The 21,610-nt window shown below is 35.1% G+C and overlaps 1 protein-coding gene and 1 non-coding gene across 2 annotated transcripts; both read right to left on the bottom strand.

The window, feature by feature from the left end:
- Nucleotides 1–17,322: 17,322 nt before the first annotated feature.
- LOC119866489 lies at nt 17,323–17,427 on the bottom strand. Its single transcript, XR_005380235.1, has one exon. It is a non-coding gene; the product is annotated as a U6 spliceosomal RNA (small nuclear RNA).
- A 594-nt stretch (nt 17,428–18,021) lies between these two features.
- CAFA-T2R12 (bitter taste receptor Cafa-T2R12) lies at nt 18,022–18,966 on the bottom strand. Its single transcript, NM_001145501.1, is given in 1 exon segment — nt 18,022–18,966. A coding segment is annotated over 1 exon segment (945 nt).
- Nucleotides 18,967–21,610: the final 2,644 nt, after the last annotated feature.

Raw genomic sequence — 21,610 nt, forward strand, 5'->3', positions numbered from 1 at the left:
GGGCTCCCTGCTCCACGGAGAGTCTGCTTCTCCCTCTCCTTCCGCCCCTTTCGCTCATGTGTGCGCTCCCTCTCTCTCTCAGATAAATAAGTAAAATCTTTAACAAAATAAAAAACAAATAGCACATTTCTAAATAACATGCAGGTCAAAGAAACTATCTCAAGAGAAATTTAAAACTTTGAACTACAGAAAAATGAAAACACAACTTATCAAAATCTGGGGGGTGCAGGGAAAGCAGTGCTTAGAGGGAAATATATAGCATTGAATGCATGTACTAGAAAAGAAAAAAGATCTAAAATCAATTATCTAAGGCTCCACCTTAGAAAACTAGAAATAAGAAGAGCAAATTCAATCCAATAAGCAGAAGAAAGGAAACAATAAGAATTTGAGCAGAAAACAATGAAATTGAAAATAGGAAATCAATGGACAAAATCAAGATGAAATGCTACTTCTTTGAAAGGTCAATAAAAGTAATAAGCTTCTTAGGTTAACAAAGAAGAAAAAGAGGACACAAATTACTAAAATCAGAAATGAAAGGGAACATCACTACTAATCCCATATATTTTTTTAAGATTTTATTCACTTATTCATAAGAGACACAGAGAGGGATAGAGGCAGAGACACGGGCAGAGGGAGAAGCAGGCTCCCTGCAGGAAGCTCCATGCAGGACTGGATCCCAGGACCCTGGGATCACGCCCTGAGCGGAAGGCAGACGCTCAACTGCTGAGGCACCTAGGCGTCCCTAGTCCCATATTTTTGATAAAAATCAAATCTGAAGAGTAGAGAATTTGTTTTTAGTTAGCGTTGCTACAAGTTCTGATTTGATTTTCATATGAATGAGTACCTGCAGTTAAGACATATAGATTCAAACTCATACACACATTCTGTTATATATATTAATATATAATAATTAATAATATAATAAAATAATATAATTAATTAATAATATAAAGATTTATTTATTTACTCATGAGAGACACAGAGAGAGGCAGAGACACAGGCAGAGGGAGAAGCAGGCTCCATGCAGGGAGCCCAAGGTGGGACTCAATCCCGGGACTCCAGGATCATCCCCTGACCTGAAGGCAGATGCCCAACCGCTGAGCCACCCAGGCATTCCCTAGATATATTTTTTTAATTAAATATGAGCTACCAGGAAAAATCTCCAAGGCAGCTTATCTTCATTTGACACATTTGATATGAGAACAATTATTCTATCGACAAATATTTATAACTGCTCTGACATTATCAGCTGCTATATGGGGATGCTTTTAGTGCCAGGGCAAACTCATTCTGAGAGCAGTTTTAACGTGTGGAGAGGGTTTGTTTTCCATATCACCACCAAGAAACTCTCCAGACATCAAGAGTTCTACAATTCAACTCAGTCTCACACTATTTACTGGGAGATGTCAGATTCCACAGAGTAAGGGCTTAATCTTATATGACTGCCCTCCTCCACCCCCACTTCAGATGCCAGTCACTAGTCCCGGCTGTTACCTGTGCCTCTGAGCTAACTATAAGTCAGAAAGATTTCCACAACCTCCTCCTTGGGTATGATTAATTTACTAGAGAAGCCCACAGAACTCAAAGAAACATTTTATTTACTATACTACCAATTTATTATAAAATGCTTTGACTCAGAAACAGCTAGATGGAAGGTAGGCATCAGGCAAGTATGTGGAAAAGGATGCAGAGCTTCTGGGACCTCTCCAAGAGTGCCACTGTCCCCACACCTTTAGGTGTGCACCAAATACTGAATCCTGTCTTTTTCAGATACAGAATAGTGATTAACACATGGGAGTGCTTCTTACATTATTTGAAAAGGTAAAATTTATTAGGTAATACATTAAACTGGTTTTTTTTTCAATTGCTAATTGAGAACATTACTACATTCAAGTGAATTCAGACATACTTGCTTTGGTTAGATGCTCAAATTCTTTGATAAAATATGAAATGTAGTATACTACTATGACTATATATTTTTTCTATTAAGTGCATGTCAGAAGAGGAGCATATAAGACAATTATTTCATTCAGTTTTATTATAAAAAGGTTGGAAAATAAAAATATAGTTGCTTAAGTCTGTATAAGGAAACACTAGATATGCAAAACAAAAGTAATTATTTCTGGAGTTGGATTGATTTCAATTTGGGTTTATTTGAATTTATACTGAAGATGCACTTCCAAAAAAATAAAAATACTGTAATATTGTAATTTAAAATAAATATGTATTTTTATCTTCTATCCATGTTTCCAGGCTCTCAGTTCCCCAAACCCTCAGAATTTCCCAAGTGATAGAACAGTGAAAGCATATTTCATTATAATACATAGTCTCTTGTCCTCAGTTCCTAAAATTTTTTAGAGCCATAAAGATGAAATGAATGTCCTATTATTCATAACAAGCCCCTTTCAACCACAACTGAGTTTATGTTAAGGAGGCAACATTTAGAAAGCCTGTAAGGAAGGATAGGGGCTGATTTCAGGAGAATCAACCAGAATTAGAGAGTTCAGACTTTCAGTCCCATTTTCTGATTTCCAGGGAAGGGGGACTGGAGATGGAGGTGGAGTCAATCACCAATGATCAATCATTTAATCAATCATGTCTATGTAGTGAAGCATCCATAAAACACCAAAGGGATGGAGTTTGGAGAGCTTCCATCTAGTGAACCAGAATGCTTCCCTGTGCCACAGTACCAAGTCCCAAATTCCACAAGGAGGGAAGCTCCTGTGTTCAGGAACTCATTCTGTATATCTCTCGATCTGACTTTTTATTTTTATCCTTTAATATCCTTTGTAATAAACTGGTAACCTAGTGAGTAAACTGGTTTCCTGAGTTCTGGTGAGCCATTCTAGCAGATTAATAGACCCTAAAAAGGGGATTGTGGGAACCCCTGATTTATAACCTATTCAGTCAAAGAATAAGTAACAACCTGGGCCTGAGATTGGCATCTGATTGGCAGTCTTATGGTACTGAGCCCTTAATCCATGGTACCTGATGCTGTCTCTGAGTAGAGAGTGTCAGAACCGAATGAATTAGTTGGCGGTATAGGAAACCTCTCCCCACACCATACAAACAGGAATTGGGTGTTAGAATCAGCAATACATATGCACAAGATTATTCATAGCAGCAGTGTTTATAATTGTAAAATATTGGAACCAAACAAATATAAACATAACTTTGTTCAATCCATTCTGACACATTCATACAATGGAGTACTATGAAGCTATGAAAAATTATAAGAAATAATTTTATAAATAGATGAAACAATTTCTTATATATAATTAAATAAAAAAAGAAAGTTTAAATTATCACTTGTATAAGAATTATGAAAAATGTAATATGTACATTATTTTTTTTTCTTTTCCTTTTTTTAAAAAAATTTCATTTTAGGTAAGCTCCATGCCACATGTAGGGCTTAAACTCACAGCCCTGAGATCAAGAGACACATGCTCTACTAACTGGGATAGCCAGGTGCCCCATATTTGTTTATTTTTTCAAAAATGCAAATAATGAGGAAGAAACCAGAAATAAGTGAAATTGATTACCGATAGGGAGCAATTCAAAATGAGATGGAAATTATGGGAAGGAGATGACACTATTATCATATGCTTTTTGTATAGTTTTGAGTCTTGATGTTAATGAATAAAAGAAGGGCTGAAGAAAAAATCTAAAGCAAAATGCAATTAAAACATAGTCTTATTTTTTCAAATTAATAATATAACCAATGCTGAAGGGAAAAAAGGAGAACCAGCCAAAATAACTTTTGAACAGTATTTTGATTATTATATGTCCTCATATAGGCGCATATGAACTATAAGAAGTATTGAAGTGTAGTTAGTACTTTCTTTTTTTTTCTTTCCTCCTCTATTTTTCTATATATAAGTGGTATGTGTTACTAATCTGAAACTATTTTCAGTGTATTTTAGGATTGAACAAATGAGTATATATATATATATATATATTTTTTTTTTTTTTTAATGGGAGCCATGTTTTTCACTGTGAAAGATAAGATTTATAACATGGAAAGAAGATAGGATTTATAAAATGGAAAGACTAGTCTGTAGTTTTTAATTGGAATTACAGATACCAGGGTAGATTTATCATATGTATATACATCTACATAGAAAGATAGACACAGAGAATAATAGTTAAGTGTGTATGTGTATATAAGCAACTCTTGGTTTTTAAATACACTTCCCCAATAAAAAAATCAGGGCTCCTTGGAGAAATAGTGGATCCAGGGCAGGATTAGAAAAAAATACAAAACAAGCCTAAAATATTTTGTTATGCAACAACGTAGGAAATGCTAAAAGCATTGTGGGGACATGTCAAAAGGACACAGGAATCAACTTGAAGTGATTCTTACTTGACAAATCTAGACCCTTGTAGGCATTAAAATAAATCATGATAGTAATAGATAATAATCCATTGAATAGAATATGAATCTGCATGTCGATGCTGACATAAATTTAAAAATGAGTAAATAAATGAGTAACTTCAAGTAAGTATTCTTTGTCAGGCAAAATAAGTGTTTACTTCTACTTGTTTATTAAGAGTGTATGTCAGAGTACCTGGCCAGCTCAGTGTGGAGAGCATGCAACCCTTGATCTCAGAGTCATGAGTTCAAGCCCCATGTTGGGTGTAGACCTTAGTTTAAAAAATTAAAATGTAAGTTGAAAATTTTTTAAAGAGTATGTGTCTGAAGACCATCAAATATAATGTTTCCCTTATGTATATTAACAGTATATTTAGAAGACTACTTGTTAAACAACTTGATCCTGGTATATTTTAAGAAATAGAATCTCTTCTTCCTCCCCTCTCTCTCTTTTTCGCTCTCAAAATCTATAATAAAGACTATTAAAAACTCTATAATAAAAAGCCAGTGCTTTGTTTCCTTTTGTATGAGAAGCTCTTAGTTCTCAAGAGACATGCAGGTGCTTCCTGGGGAATAAAATCTTCAACAAAAAATGAAGATTTCTATCAACTGCCATCTTCTTGACTCTTGAGATTTATAGCATATCTGAAATTAATCAGAAATCTTATCATTTTTCTATAATGTATTTCTCTTGGGAGGATGACATAAGAAAATGGCAAAGTCTGCATTTTTGTGTACAGTATACTGGTTTATCTATAGTAGTAACATTGTTCTGATTTTTACTGGAGGACTCCTCTTTCTGGGTCAGCTATTCTGGATTGTGAATATATAAATATGGTAAAAACAATCTGAACACTTTTTCAGACTTTAAGCTTCCCAGGCATAACTTGTAAAACAAATATTTTCAAGAAATTAATTGCTTTATTGGCTTCTTATCATATTTTCACTCTTTCATATCTACATTTTATGCCAGCAAAAAACTAAGATCTAAACAAAGAATTTTTTTTTCATTTTCTATTTAACTTTTTATCATGAAATTTCAAACATATACAAGGGCAGAGAGCACAAGTCTGATGTACACATCACCTACTTTCAGCAGTTACCAACGTGCGACCAATGTACCTTTACCCGTCCCTCTCCCTGTGGATTACTTTGATACACATTCCAGATATGATAGCTCCACATCCCTCAGATTGTACACTATGCTATTATAATAATATTTCCAGCAGTAGTAACTCTTGATATGAAAGGATTTTAACAACTTCAGTGAATTCTAGACAATTTGATTTCTGCAGTTATGTCAGTAGCAAAAATATTCTCAAATACAGTCTATTCCAAAAGATTATCGAAACATGAATTAAATGGCTAAATCTGTAATTATTCCAGAAACTAGGTGGTTATCTAGAGGAATTAAATAGTGTTAAGTAAAAGCACATTAATGTGATATTAATATCCCTGGGAGACAGTTTATATCCAGATTTATACTGGCCTCTTCTGACCTTTGTGAATGACTTAGTGTTAATGATAGTGATTTTCAGTTGGTCTTTGAATTTTTTTTCCCTATTTAACTTTTTTTCTCTGCCATATCTTATACCCACCTGTTCAATTTTTGATTACTCCTGTTTAATTTTTACCAGCATCTCTCTTCTATAGGTCTGTGTGAGTGGAATGTAATTTATACATACATAGGCAGAAATTCTAACAGCTCAGATAGGTGATAGTTCCTCTCTCTCTATATATTTTTTGTCTGATTACTGGATTAGAGGTCTATCTAAGTCTAGGAAGAATTTAAATGATACTCAGAGAGATGGTACATATACTAAAGGAAGAATCCAATGAAGCAAGGAAGATTACATAGACTTTTTAAAAAAGATTTTATTTACTTGAGAGAGAGAGACAGAGAGAGAGACAGAAATAGCAACAGAGATGGCATGAGAGGGAGGAGCAACTGAAGAAATCTGCCCCCTGAGCAGGGAGCCTAATGTGGGGCTCGATCCCAGGACCCTGGGATCCTGACCTGAGTCAAAGGCAGACATTTAACTGACTGAGACACCCAGGCATAGACTTCTTGTTGACTTCTCTCATAGGCCTACCTATGTAGCTGAAAGTTTCCTTTCAGAGCATGCTTCAAATGTCAAAGAATCCCCAAGAAGATTCTCCTCATTTGGCTATTTCCAAAAAATCACAACATATGTGTGACCTGAAGGATATAGAATTCCTATGCAACCAAACATCCAAACCAAGCCAGCTTGTTCTGTAGCAAAAAATGCTCCCCCTCCCCCAAAATGTCATGAAAAAGACCTTTTAATGCAGCACAAATAACACAAGAAAGAAAGAATTAGTTTTTATCGCTCTGAAATGGGCCTCCATATTTGGGGTCTCTGGAATCCCTGATGCTCATCAGGGAACCATGGGCTTCATGTGTTTCCACAAAGAAAGGAGCAACAGAAAAAAAAGAAAATCAAAGAAGGAGAGACAGGAGGGAGGAACCTGTAGAAGTCAAAACCAGGACTCCCCCTGAAGCACCACTTTGACATTCTGACTATTTTAAATAAAGGTCACTTTAGCAACAACCAGTGCAAAAACACTGACTCCTCCATTCACCTGAGAGCAGAAAACTATTCTCTCAAATAAAAAATATCCCCTCTGCACTAAAGTAAAAAAACATCCTCTATCACCAGAGATAAGGACTTTAAAACTGAGAAAGCTGTAGAAACAACCATTTTTACTTTATTTTTACTCACTATTTCAGCCCAAATTCTGCTTAGAATTACTTGCTAATTAAAACTCCCACCTGTTTTTCCTGTCCTGTAAATTCTTCACAAATTTATTGTCTCTTTGTCTAAAATATTTTTAAAAACTGCCTGCCTTGGTCATTTGTTTCGGTTTCAAGTTCATTATTGGGTTTCCATGAGCATGTAAAGAAAGTTTGGGTTTTTTCTCCTATTAATCTGTCCCACATAAATCTAATTCTCAGTCCAACTAGAAGACTTTGAGGATAGAAGATTTCTCCCTCCCAGCAGACCCACTAGTAAAGATAATTGTATAATTTAAGTTTTTATTTTTATTCACCTTGAATATCCCAGTTATATTTCTCTCCCTCCTCCCTCCCTCTCTCTCACACTCTTTCTCTCTTTGTTGTTGTTTTTGGAGATGATATAGTAGGCATCAAAACTATATGACAAAGGAAAGATTATCAACAGAGAAGTCACAGATACCAGCAGAAGCATGAAAACTACCTCATTAATTCTCTATTTTATCCAAAGGGCAAGTGAATAGGAGAAATCGGCAGTCTTCGGGGGAATAAAAAGGCAGTGAGACAAGTACCTAATCAAGCTCTCAAGTGGTTGGCCAGTATCTAGATACTAGAATATGGTTCCTTTCCATAGTAACAGGGATTTTCTGATACAACAGCATTGAAAACAAATTGACAATTGTTAGCCACAGTTGACTAATTCTGGCAAAGGCCAGACTAATAAGGATAAAGTCAACCAAACATAATTTCTGATATTTAATCCAGCCAATGCAATTTGTGCATCCAATGAATCCATCCCTTAAAATATCTATTATAAATCTCCCACTTAATACAACCACGAGAACTTTCTCCAGTGTATTCAACATGGCTGCAAAGAGAAAACTCTGATCTGCAGTTTGTTAACTAATCTCTAGATGATTCCTAGATTAGGATATAGATTTTGTTTAGTTATGCAATAGTATTCTACTTTTTTTATTATTATGTCTCTTCTTTTTAGCTATGAGGCCCAGTAATCTGCAATATAATTGTGGAATCACTCTCTTTAACAGCCATTGGACATTTCCATCTAGCTCTGCTAAAGATTTCCAGTCTTGCTCCAGGTGTTAGCTAGAAACTGTAATATCCTATGTAAAGAGGTCGTTGAAAGACCAGATTCTTATTTGCTAATATGTAAATAAAGGCACAGATTACTTCTCACTCTTTTGAATAAAAACTCATCTCTTCTCTCAAGGAACTGCTTCATTTCATTTGCAAATCTAAATTCTGAAATTAGTACCTTTGTTAAATGACAAAAATTTAACTGAGTAAATTTTAAGATCTCATTGGCTTTATTAATCAATTCATGAATCAAGCAATATTTCATCTACCAAGTAGAAAGGAGTTCCAAAGGGCTACAGAAAAGGAACAAATTTTAAAGGTAGAGAGGGAGTTAAAAAAGGAAATTATTCACAAAGTACCCATTGTTTTAGGTAAGGTCACCCTCCTAAAGGGAATGGAAGGGGCCTATCAATAAATTTCCTAATGCTGACCAGAAAATTTCCATGTTAATTGATTTAAGGTTACATTTCTGGGGGTTAAAACTTCAATTAGGTTACAGATTAAGTCTTGGTTTATTGACTGGGGCCTTTACCTAAGGCGACACCACTTTGAACTTGTGATTTTCTTTTTAACACTTCACGCACTGATTTTTACAACATTAAAATATTTCCACATGTAGGTAAAACTAGCAACCTCTGCATCACTGATAACTACATACTCATAGTACAGGTCACTGTACTACAGAGTAACATAGAGAGTTTGAAATTTTCAGAAAACTTGGTAAGCAATACGTGAATCTAACCTCAGTATCATAATTTCCAAGGAAATGGTTTTTTGTATTTTGTTTTTCTGTAGTGACATAGGCTTTTCAGGTCACCTGTCAGTAGCATTTTAAACTCTTTTTTAAAATACTAAGTGAAACATAATACCTCAAACTATATATGCCAAAACTGAAATTCTCTTGTTTCTTTAAAATCCTTCTTGGGAGTATCTAGGAATCTTTAATTTTTTAATTCTTGATAGAAGTAGAAGGGCAAGGAAAAAAGAAATGTTAGCTAAAGTATGGAAATTTTCCACAGAATATTAAGATTACTGTAACTTGGCAAACACTGCTTAAAAAGGTATAACTAGGGGGTGCCTGGGTGGTACAGTCTGTTAAACTTCCAACTCTTGGTTTCAGCTCAGGTCATGATCTCAAGGTTGTGAGATGGAGCCCCTGATTTGGCTCCATGCTGAGTGCAGTCTGCTTAAGACTCTTTCTCTTTCTTGTTCTGCCCCTCCTCTCTCTCTCTCTCTCTCTCTCTCAAATAAATAAACAAAATATTTTTTTAGTGTAACTATATTTAGGATTAGCTATTGTTCATGTTTCTGTGTAAAATACAAAATACCTGAAAGATACCTGTTCTGATCATTTGAAATTAACCAGAAAAATAGTTTGATTTCTAAATGTTTTAAATGCGGTTGAATCAATAGTAATTAGATGACATTCCAACCCTACTTTTCTGACTTGGTCTTCAAGAAAATTAATAGTAGAAAGATTCAAGTAATGACATAACCAACCTAAGGGAGGAGATCCTGTAAGATCCCATTCTGGGGGTAGGAACATGTAAAGGTAGTCCTGCAAAGAAAATGCTAGTTAGTTAGCTAGTTTGCTAGTTAGATGATGCTTGGGGATAATTGAACATTGACACTTCAGCCTCTCAGAACAAACGAATCTACCATAAATGAGGGCCCACCAACAACCTAGACGTGATCCAAGGAGAGCCTTATCATTGTGTTTGTTGCTAGCAAAATGCATTCAGAGGAGGGATACACAGAGCTTACCCAGATTCACGCCCTAAGGACCAGAGATAAAATAAGAGAATAGGGAATTGATTACACTTCTTTCATTCCCTCTACTTCCTGGTGTACCCAAAATAAATATCTTTCATTTATATTGTCGAGTGTTGAATTAGTCATTCCATGGACCAGGGAGAATTCACAAAGGCTAGTCCTTAATTTCTCAAACAAATCCAGTTTGAGCAACTATAGTTCTGCAACTATAGCCCTAAATCCTTTGCAGGTCATCTATTCATAGAAACCAGAAATCTGTGTCAGCCTGATTTTACTTTTACTCCCTACTAAGCCCAGTTAATTTTATGATCTTAATAGCTTTCAAATCTATCCCCTCATCATCAAATTTAGACCCTCATCATCTGTGAGGGAACTAAGAGAATTGTCTCCTTATATTGTTAATTCTACGTACAATCTTATCCTCTTGTAGCAATTCTTTCCATTAAGTATGTAGAGGTTCTTCTTTAGTGAAAATCCAGTCATTATTTTAAGGATAAATGCATCAATGTTTTCATGCTTTATTCCTGGCACTTATCCCTTTTCTGACTCTTGCAGACATTATTTTAGGTATAATTCCTTCTGGAAAAATGTCCCTCATCATTTAAACTTGGGTTTGATGCCCTTTTTTTCTTGTCATCCTGTGTCTCTCTAATTACAGCATTTTTAAATCCTTTATTATGACTGCATTCTGGGCTGTAATTTTTTGGAAGGAAAAAAAAATTCTAATGTTTCCCTGTAAAAATCCTGTTAGTAAATGCAAAACCTGACAAATAGTAAACACTTAATAAATATTTGCTGAATTGGAAAAAGCACAATCACAGAAAGTTTTAGAAATATATAAAAATAAAGATTAAAATGCCAATAATGTGTTAATATTTATCCTGATTTTCTTCCAGTATTTTAATATTTAGCTATTCGTTATTTATTATTACACATAGTTATAATCATATCATTTTTGTAATACTGAGGTCTAATTTTTAATTACTACCTTTAGAAGCTAAGGCCTTTTGTAAATTTTGTAAACTCACCACAACAATGAATCTAAGAGCTTCATAAAATTACATCAAAGGCATATAATATTTTTACATCAAGTAATCCCTTATTATGGGGGTACTTTTATCTCTTTCTTTTTCTACTTTATTTTTTCTATTATATACAATATGACAAAAATTATCTAAGTACATGAAAATATTTCTCCATTTAGATGTATCTTCAGTATATGGGATTATGAATTTAAATGTTTATACATTTTTAGGCTTTCTGATGCATATTTTTCAATCCAAATTGTTATCAGCCTATACAAAGTATTACCATTAGTTAATAAAAAAATGTTTAATTTGAAAAGTAGAACATGGCATTTTCCATCATGAAATATCTGTTCATATTCATAACTTGTTTATTTGAGGAACTTTAGTGGTTTCCTTATGTACTTTCACCAATTCTTCTTGTATTGGAGCGATAAGCACATTCCCTGTTTTCTGTTTGAATCAATCAACTTCAGTTGTTATTTGGTTTTTAACTTTAGAAGTTAAAGTAGAAGTTATTCATTTATATTTTAAAATTTGTACCAAATGAAATATTAATCAACAACTATACTCTTCTCCGTCCAGACAAAAAAATCTTTAATATCTCTTTACTTACAAACTTTTATCCCATAATTTCTGCTGTTGCAATAAGTGGTATTAGTACCAGGAATTTAGTACCAGGTAAAGACTATTTTAATTTTCTGTACAAGTTCATCAAGCCGCACAGGCCTTTTAACAACACCTCTCTAAACCAAACTTTTGTTTTTCTCATCTCAGGTATAAGACCAAAAATAATATTTAAAATTAGCCAGGAAACTAAAACAGACATAGGAACAGAATCAGTAGAAAAAAGCAAATACCTGAAAGGAAAAAATAACTATGAAATGTTATGAACAACCTAGAGAAGTCTTATGTAAACTAATTTGTAGGTTATATTCTTAGAAAGAAATACATTATATTTTAGAGAACTCTGTAAGTTCACTGCGAGTCCAGTCAAAATCCCAACAATGTATTTTATGAGATTTGAGAAGTTGATTCTGAAAATCCCCTAGAAGAGTAAAAGATGCAGAAAAGCTAAGAAATTGAAAAAGAAGAACAAGACGTCACAAACTGGCAGACTGATCTGACAGTGACTATTTAAAAAATAGAGTTGAACATAATTATGAGGAACATATACACAAGTTCATCACAATTAGCTCTACTACCAATGTCTTCACACATTCATAGTCGTTCCTGGTCCCTGTTAACATTGGACTTTGCTACCTCTGCATAAAAGTACATTACTTAAAACAGTTTGTTGGTCATCCATTCCATTTAAATTCCCTACCTCACAAAATATGAAATTAAAATATGAATTTGATTAAAGATACAAGTGTACAAAAACATGTATACAAACAAAAAAACTAATAAAAACAAAAAATGGGGAAATGTTTTTTAAAAATTGAATATGAAAGTCTTTTTTTTTTTTAAGACTTTATTTATTCATGAGAGACATAGAGAGAGAGGCAGAGGCATAGACAGAGAGAGAAGTAGGCTCCTTGCAGTAAGCCATATGTGGGACTTGATCCCCAGACCCGGGATCATAATCTGAGCCGAAGGCAGAAGCTCAACCACTTGAGCCACCCAGGTGCCCCAATGAAAGTCTTTCTAAGACTTCAGTTCAAAATCCCAGAACTGGGGAGATGAGTGGGGGATGAGTGAAATAGATTAAAGGGACTAAAAGTACACTTATGATTTGAACACTGAATAAGGTACAGAAATAATGAATCATTATATTGTATGCCTGAAACTAATATAACATTGTATGTTAATTATACTTAATTAAAAAGCAGAGAAAAAAAGAACAAAATCTCAGAGCTGTAAAAGAAGCAAAAAATTTAGCACATATAATAGTAAAATAATTCTATGAAAAATAATACCATATGTAAAACTTTTAAAAAGAAATAATTTATTGGAAAATATTGCAAAATTTGTAAACACACAAAGAGATAATATTCATAATTCATAAAGAGATCTAATGAGTTAACAAGAAAAAGTCAAATAGTCCTATAAAAAAAGGGATAAAGTTCATGACAAGACAAATGACTAAATTTTTTGTTTTGTTTTGTTTTTTGTTTTGTTTTGTTGTCTTTTTTGTAAATATTTTTTTACTGGTGTTCAACTTGCCAACATATAGAATAGCACCCAGTGCTCATCCCATCAAGTGCCCCCCTCAGTGCCCATCACCCAGTCACCCACTCACCCCACCCCCCACCCACCTCCCCTTCCCCCACCCCTAGTTCGTTTCCCAGAGTTAGGAGTCTCTCATGTTCTGTCTCCCTTTCTGATATTTCCCACTCATATTTTCTCCTTTCCCCTTTATTCCCTGTCACTATTTTTTATATTCCCCAAATGAATGAGACCATATAATGTTTGTCCTTCTCTGATTGACTTATTTCACTCAGCATAATAACCTCCAGTTCCATCCACATTGAAGCAAATGGTGGGTATTTGTCATTTCTAATGGCTGAGTAATATTCACAAATGACTAAATTAAGAAAAAGTAGTACGGTACATCAGGTTCTTTCAAGGTGTAAAGGATGCTGTGTTTCCAAAAACAAACAGCCTATTTACCATAAGGAAATTCTGCATAGACATTTCTCCACTACTTTGTCCAACCTAATTACCAGATTCAGTGTTTCCTAACCATGATGCTCTAGTTTTTGGGCAACTGGTGACTTTCACTTGAACTGAGAAAATTGACTTTAGTTCCCTAAAGTCAATATGCCTCTACCTACTAAGGCATATTCTAGATTCAGATCATAAAATCAAATACCTACAAGTGTTGGATGGGAGAACAAAGGTGTAGTGTATTTGCTGAACAGTAGACCACTGAAGGTTGTAAATGAAAAATTAGAGATACAATAGTTAAAATTATAAAACAGTATGTAGGTCAAGACAGAAAACAAAACCAAAAAAAGAAACAAACAAACAATGACAATAAAAACCACATACATGGGCTAAATCTTGCCCTACTGACTTCACCTGCACATATAGATATTAAAAATTAATATCGAAGAAAATCAAAACAACAAAAGAGAAACACTAAATTGAACAAACGAAAGAACTAATATTTAAGAAAATGGAGGTAATGCAGAGAACATAAAATACTAAGTCAATGAAGTACAATTGGTGGATCCAGAGGAATTTGATAGGCTTTCATAAGTATACATCAATAATATCCTATGGTAAAATGGCAAACAGAATGCTTGGGAATTAAAATCACATCTGTTTCTTTAACCATCAGTTTAGTTGTGCTGGATTAGAGAATAGAATCTTCAGAATATCAAATTAATGAACTGGAATTTCCAGCCTAATAATCTATGTAAAATGTTTCAGAAGAAATAAGAAATAAAAATTCAGACAGAATAATGAAGAGATCCATAAATAATAATATAAATATAAATGTCAGCATATTGTTATTTAAAAATAGAAAAGATAAAGAAGAAATAATTTAATAATGGGAAAAAATGTTCTGCCAAATAAAACTCTGGATTGAAAGGGTATTCCAAGTGCTAAACTGAGGACATGCTTGAGGTTTTAATAGAATGGTTTAATACTACTCATCATTATAGTAATAACAAAAATTTTGAAAGTAAACTCCTAAACACCTAGATATATCTTGGAGAAATTTATAAATTGCAACAATAAAGATCAGTGCTTCAAACTTCCAGAAAGAAGTGGGTCTGCCCACTAAAATATTGCTTAATCCACATAACACAGGCAAAATGTCAATTCTTGTGATCAAATCCTAACTTAGAATGCTACAGAAGAGAGCCATAGTCTCCTACCCAGTTTCCACCTACTGTATCAGACATCATTTTCTATTCTGGAGTAAATTAACCCAGCACGTGCAATTGTTGATCTGTCAATGCTTTTTTTTTTTTTTTTTGATATAACACTGTAATAAATTATAACTGTGACTATAATAGCTTATCTGAGTTCCCTGAGTATATCTTTGAGTCATCAAACATGAGAGTGGCCTTGGGGACCCTTGACATAGATGCCTATGGAAGAATGAGTTTGCACTAAAATATCTGGTATGATTGACAGCTTCCTTAGCCAAAAGAGAACTATAGAGAACACTAGCTACCCAACTCTTTTGCAATCATAAGGAAACCAAAAGCAGCATGAATACTGGGGAGAAGAGCAAGAATCAGCAATGAAACAATCTTTCCTATGTCAGGTTTTCAAGCTTGAATAGGATCTGAAAAAAGTGAGTGAGAGGAGTTTGCTATATTAAATGACAGATTTAAGCTTTGATTTTAGTCTGGATTGGACTTAATGTAATGAGTGACTATAGCAGCTGTAGGCTCTGCCTAAGGTTTTATCCTGGAAAAAGAAAACAACAAAATAGGGTTGTAGGAGCTAAGGTGGGAAGGAATAAATTTGCTTTCTGCTTTCATGCTACTAAGTCTAGTTTTTTGAAAATAAGTTGCATTTATATCTCACCTGGACAAAGCCTTTTTTCATATTCTACCATCTTAAAATGTAGGCTTCCCGTATCTAAATTCAATTGCCCAAGGAAGGAATCAAAAGCAAGTGATCACTCATTCCGCTAAGTGAGATAAGTCAGACAGAGAAAGACAAATACTGTATATCACTTATATGTGGAATCTGAAGGAACTGAACTTGTAAAATGAGAGTAGAATTGTGGTTACCAGAAGCTAGGGTTGAAGATAGTGGGGAGATGTTGTTTAAGAGTATAAACTGGTAAGTAGTTGATAAATAACTTCTAGAGGTCTAATACACAACATAGTGATTATAGTCATCATCATAATTGATAAACTTCAAAGTTGCTAAGAGATCAGATCTTAATTGTTCTCAAAACAAAAAAGAAATGATAATTATGCGACATGGTACAGGTATTAGCTAATGCTATGTACTAATCATATTGCAATATATAAGTGTATCCAATCAACACATTGTGTACCTCAAACTTACACAATGTTATATGTCAGTTACATCTCAATAAAAAAAATTCATTTCCACTCTATTTTTCTATGATATATTCTATAGGCCTTTAAAACAACATTTAAAAAAATACATTTTTTCCCATACACCAGTGGAAATTCTTTTTTTTTTTTTTTTTTTTTATTTATTTATGATAGGCACACAGTGAGAGAGAGAGAGGCAGAGACACAGGCAGAGGGAGAAGCAGGCTCCATGCACCGGGAGCCCGATGTGGGATTCGATCCCGGGTCTCCAGGATCGCGCCCTGGGCCAAAGGCAGGCGCCAAACCGCTGCGCCACCCAGGGATCCCCCACCAGTGGAAATTCAACAGTAAGCTTAGGGATACGTGAGTGGGTCAGTGGTTGAGTGTCTGCCTTTGACTCAAGGCATGATCCCAGAGTTCCAGGATCCAGCTCGAAGTCCCACATCCAGGATCCAGCCCGAAGTCCCACTTCGGGCTTCCCGTGAGAAGCCTGCTTCTCCCTCTGCCTGTGTCTCTGCCTCTCTCTCTCTGTCTTTCATGAATAAAGAAAATCATAAAAAAAAAAAAAACAGTAAACTTAAGTCCTCTTGTTTAAAATCTAAAACACCTATGAGAGAGAAAGGTGAAATAAAGTTTTATTTAGTGGAGGTGAGGGGGAAAGCAAGTGACCTCTGTCAAAACACAAGATTCTTGATGACCCAGTATTAATGAGTAATACTTAGTACCAAAACAGGCACTATTCCTGAGGAATAAGAAAAATGTAAAACTATTCTGTATTGTAAGTATTTTCTGTATTTTTTACCTAGAAAATAACCTCTACTGTTCCCAACACTTAGTGCCTTTTTCTTTTTCTTTTTTCTTTTTTTCTTTTTTTTTTTGAGAGAGAGGGACCAAATTATTTTATTTGAAGGAATGGTGTGGTGAACCAGCTGCAGAGCCTGAGAACTGAGTCTCGTAGTCCTGGCCACACTGGGGATATGGGAGGTCATGAGTGGGCACACTGACTCTTGACCACCTTGTTCTACAGCTCCTCTGCTCCCCCCTCCTTGAGTCAATAGACTATTCTTTTGCATTTTGAAGCAAACATGTTTTTTTCTGCTTCCCAAAGTTAATCATTCCTATAGCCAACCTGTTAGGTCTTTTAATAAAAACTGGAGAGGACAGAGCCTTGGGGTCCAAGTCCAAGTCTGGTTTGTATCCAAGTCTGAGTCTCGGTCCCCTGTCCCTCAGATTCAAATTCAATGAGACTCTGAGTCTTTCTTCATATCGCCACCTCTGACTATCCTGGATCCATGGCAGAATGGTACAAATGAAAGAAGTAAAAAACATACAGAATGCTTCACGAATTTGCAGGTCAACCTTGCACAGGGGCCACACTAATGTCTCTATCATCCCAATTTTTTGTATATGGGCTGCTAAAGTGAGCACACCTTGTATTTTCTAAGTCATGTGTTTTTCTCTCTTATTCATTTACTTATTTGAGACTGGCTTTGGCATATGTTTAAGAAATAGTAATGTTCTCACGGGCTCTGCAAATGAACTTTTAGGCACACATTCTAGATAGTAGCCAAAAATTTGTCATACCAGTTTATTGTCATACCAGCTCATTCTTTCCCAAATACAGTTTTAAATCATGGCTAGCTATCAGCCATAGGTAATAAGGTTTTAGAATTTTTGAATATTCATTTCATGAATTCTGGGGGTTTTCTGTCTCTGAGACTTGCTACACTTAATTTTTTACAGTTGTAATCTAGCCACATGTAAATTTCCGACTTCCCAAGTCTATGTTCGTGTCTCATCAAATTCCCATTATCTTGGTGATACATTCTAATTTTACTATTAATTACATCATCATTATTCTGATGGGAAATACAGCAAAATCTTTTAACTTATTCTAAGCAGATATTTTCAAAAATGTTCAATACCTATCACAGAACAGAGTAAAAGAAGTTGAAAGAAATGAAAGAAGTATACGCGGAGTTCTAGTCACGATCTTCATTCTTGAGAAAAATCACAATAATTTCAGGTATGCTTTATGTATGCGGGTTTCCTTAGATTCATGCACCACTTCAGCTTCCTCAGGACATAGAGAGAAGCCTGTTTCAATTTGCAGTTCCATAAAATCAGAAGAAATGGATGGCCAGAAGGATAGGAAAATACTAATATATTAGCAAAAATTTTTGCCACCAGACTATCCAGAACAACATAGGCAAAATATATTATAATATTGCTCAAATAGTATATAAAGAAGAAGAGCAGGAATGAAATCATAAACTTCATGGCTCTTACATGGGCCTCTGTGATAAGATCCCCAGAATCAATGCCCTTCATCCGCCTGGTATGGTTCCATAAGGAATGGATCAAAAGGACAAAGGAAGCCAGAGACACTGCAAAGGGGATGACGAATAGCATGTTCAGGAATATATTAGAAGTTAGTAAATCATATTTTCTCGCTGTGAAATTTAATGTCACATTGCTTTCAGTGTTTACCTTGGTTTTGATCATGTTCTTAAATACTATATCCTTCAAAAGCAGGGACAAGCAGAAATAGAAGACTGCTCCCAGGACAATAATGAGAAGCAGTCTGTGAATTCTCCGTTTTAGCCAGAAGAAAATGGGATTGGAAGAGTTGGCTATCTTGAGGAAGTAGAAGACACTGAGGCACACAGTACAGATTGTGCAGAAATAATTGCATCCTGTCCAGAGGACTTCAAAGGTTATCAGTTGATTATCATTGTACCATATTTCCTTACAAATTATATCTAGACCTATGCCTAACATTATTATGCACAGCAGAAATATCCTGGAAATGGCTAAGCAGGTAAGAATAAAGTCAATCAGGAAGAACTTCCAGCTCCTGATCCAATCGATACAGTTAACCAATATAATGAATCCATTTCCCAAAATCCCTATTATGAATTCTCCGGCAAAAATCATCATAAATACATTCTTCATTGTGCCTGCCATGACTGCTGGTAGGCAATCTCTGTCTTCAGTACTCCACTGATTTGGAAATGAAGTGTTACAGATTTGTGAATACAAAGCTTTAATGTTCAATAAGTTTCTTTTTCCTGTACTTTGACATCTGCTGGCAAAGGAAAGAATGCCTCCAGTATACTTCCAAAGTCTTAGTTATCTTTGGAAAAACCTCTCAGGATCCAGACTAGTGATTTTCAAGGAAGATAGCATATTACCCGCTGCTGACACAGCTTATAATTTGTATGTAAAGCTATTCATTAGGATTTGAATCCTGGTTTGTTAAAACACAAACTAGAGATCAATTTTTACAGATTTTTTTACAATGTTTTTCTTTTCCTTTAATATTTAGACATTTTTGACTCATTCACCTTAGTTATAAGCTAGAAACATTAAATGCCAATCTAGAAAATATGAATTCGGTCTGGCTGCTCTGAGAAGCAAGCAAATCAGCAGGGGGAATGCCTGAATAGAAAATCAAGCAGGGAGCAGGAGAGGGCTATGAGAGATGTTCTACTACAGGCAGGTTTGAGTCCTGCGGAGGGAGAAGGAAGGCAAGAAGGTAGGTCTTTGGTAGCAGTGCAGTCCTAAGAGAGTTTCAAGAAGTCCTGTGGGAGTTTGTGAGCCCATGGTACCCATCAGAGGTGTCCTCAGCCTCCCAGGAATGATCCTGCCATTGAATCTTGGCCCAACTCAGTCACTGGCTGGGAGCTGCTCATAGAAGGGTTTCAGAACAAAGGAACGTTGGCTTGCCAGCTGTTAAAAGTAAAATCTCCTACCAACCCAGAAAACCTCTCTACAAAGGTTATAGAGAAAGAAAACAGCTTTATTATCAAATAAGAATTAAGCCAGAATCAGATGTACCTCATGGCAACTTACAAAAGCAGAAAGAAATCTCACCCTTATTTACGGTGCCACAGATACGACCCATATGCTCCCAAGGTAAACAATCACTAGTCCTCAAGTGAGAAGACTTTGCAGCACTATTTGATACAAGTAGTTTATCCCAAATTTACCCCGTAACTGGGTTGACCATCTATGTCAGTTAATTGGCTTTCTACAAAGGAAAAATAAAGTTTTATATTTACAACAGGAGGTAGTTTTGCCACTTAGAGTCAGGCTAATGTTAGGCTCCTGTCTCCCATAGAAACTGGGAGCCAGGCGTAACTTATTTTTGATAGGGAGAATTCAACCTCTCATTTTCTTTTGTATTTGCCTTTACATAGCTAATCAGGCTCTCTTAAGTCAGAGATTTTATTTTATTTTATTTTATTTTTAAGTCAGAGATTTTAGAGGCACATTTTTCTAAATACCACATGCAGCAAGCACCTTATAGTCAGAGTTTATCTTTACTACTCACCTTACTGATACATATTATGTGTAAGACTCCAAGTTTTTGTAAATACAGAAAATCCACTAGTCTGGATCCTGAGGGAGGTTTTTCCAAAGATAACTAAGACTTTGGAAGTACACCGGAGGCATTCTTTTCTTTGCCAGCAAATATCAAAGTACAGGAAAAAGAAACTTATTGGACATTAAAACTTTGTATTTACAAATCTGTAACACTTAATTTCCACATCAGTGGAGTACTGAAGACAGAGATTGCCTACCAGCAGTCATGGCAGGTACACTGAAGGATGTATTTATGATGATTTTTGCCGGAGAATTCATAATGGGGATTTTGGGAAATGGATTCATTATATTGGTTAACTGTATCGATTGGATCTCTTGAAGTCTAGGGCAGTTTTGAAACATGGCTGCAAACTCTTTAACCTTCTTCTTATTGAGATCTGGGGTCTGCAACCCCTCCTCTTGAAGCTGATTGGGCTTGTGACTGCTTCAGCTAATATGTTATAGTGGAAATGACATTATAGGACTTGTAAGGCTGTCCTAAAAAGCCATACAGTTTTTGCCTTAATCACTAGAACACTTTCTCTTAGAGTCCTGAGTGCTTTATAAGAAGTGTGACAAATTTGGAACTGATATGCCATGAGGAAATCCAAGCCACATGAAGAGGCCACATGTATGCAATCTGGTCAACCATTCAAACTGAGCCCAGACTTTTAATTATCCTACCCCAGTGACAGATTTATGAGCAAAGAATCTGTTTGGTGATTCCGGCCTCTTCCATCTGAGTCATATTCAGCCATCTGGGTATTCTGATGTTGAAGCTCCAGACATTTTGGAAGTAGAGACAAGCGATCCTGCTGTGCCTTATCTGAATTCCTGACTCACAGAATCTGGGAGCCTTATAAAATAATTGTTGCTCTGTGCCACTGAATTTTGGATATTTTAAAGAGCAATAGATATCCAGGACAGAATTATTCAGTATATGGATAGAAAGTCTTTTATGATTCCAATTGTCCATATTTTCCCCCAATATAAATAGCATAATTTTTATGTTATGCAAAATTATGTACGATTTTTTTAAAAATAGGCAAAGGATCTATATAGACATTTCTACAAGGAAGATATGCAAATGACTGATAAACACATGAATAGATACTCAACATTATTCGTTATCAGGGAAATGCAAATTCAAACCATAATGAGCTACTCACTTCACATCTACTAGGATGACTCGAATTCAAAAGTCAAATAACAAGCTATTGGAGAGAATATGGAAAAATGAGAA

Source organism: Canis lupus, chromosome 27 (assembly GCF_011100685.1).
Source record: "Canis lupus familiaris isolate Mischka breed German Shepherd chromosome 27, alternate assembly UU_Cfam_GSD_1.0, whole genome shotgun sequence".
Classification (NCBI taxonomy): domain Eukaryota; kingdom Metazoa; phylum Chordata; class Mammalia; order Carnivora; family Canidae; genus Canis; species Canis lupus.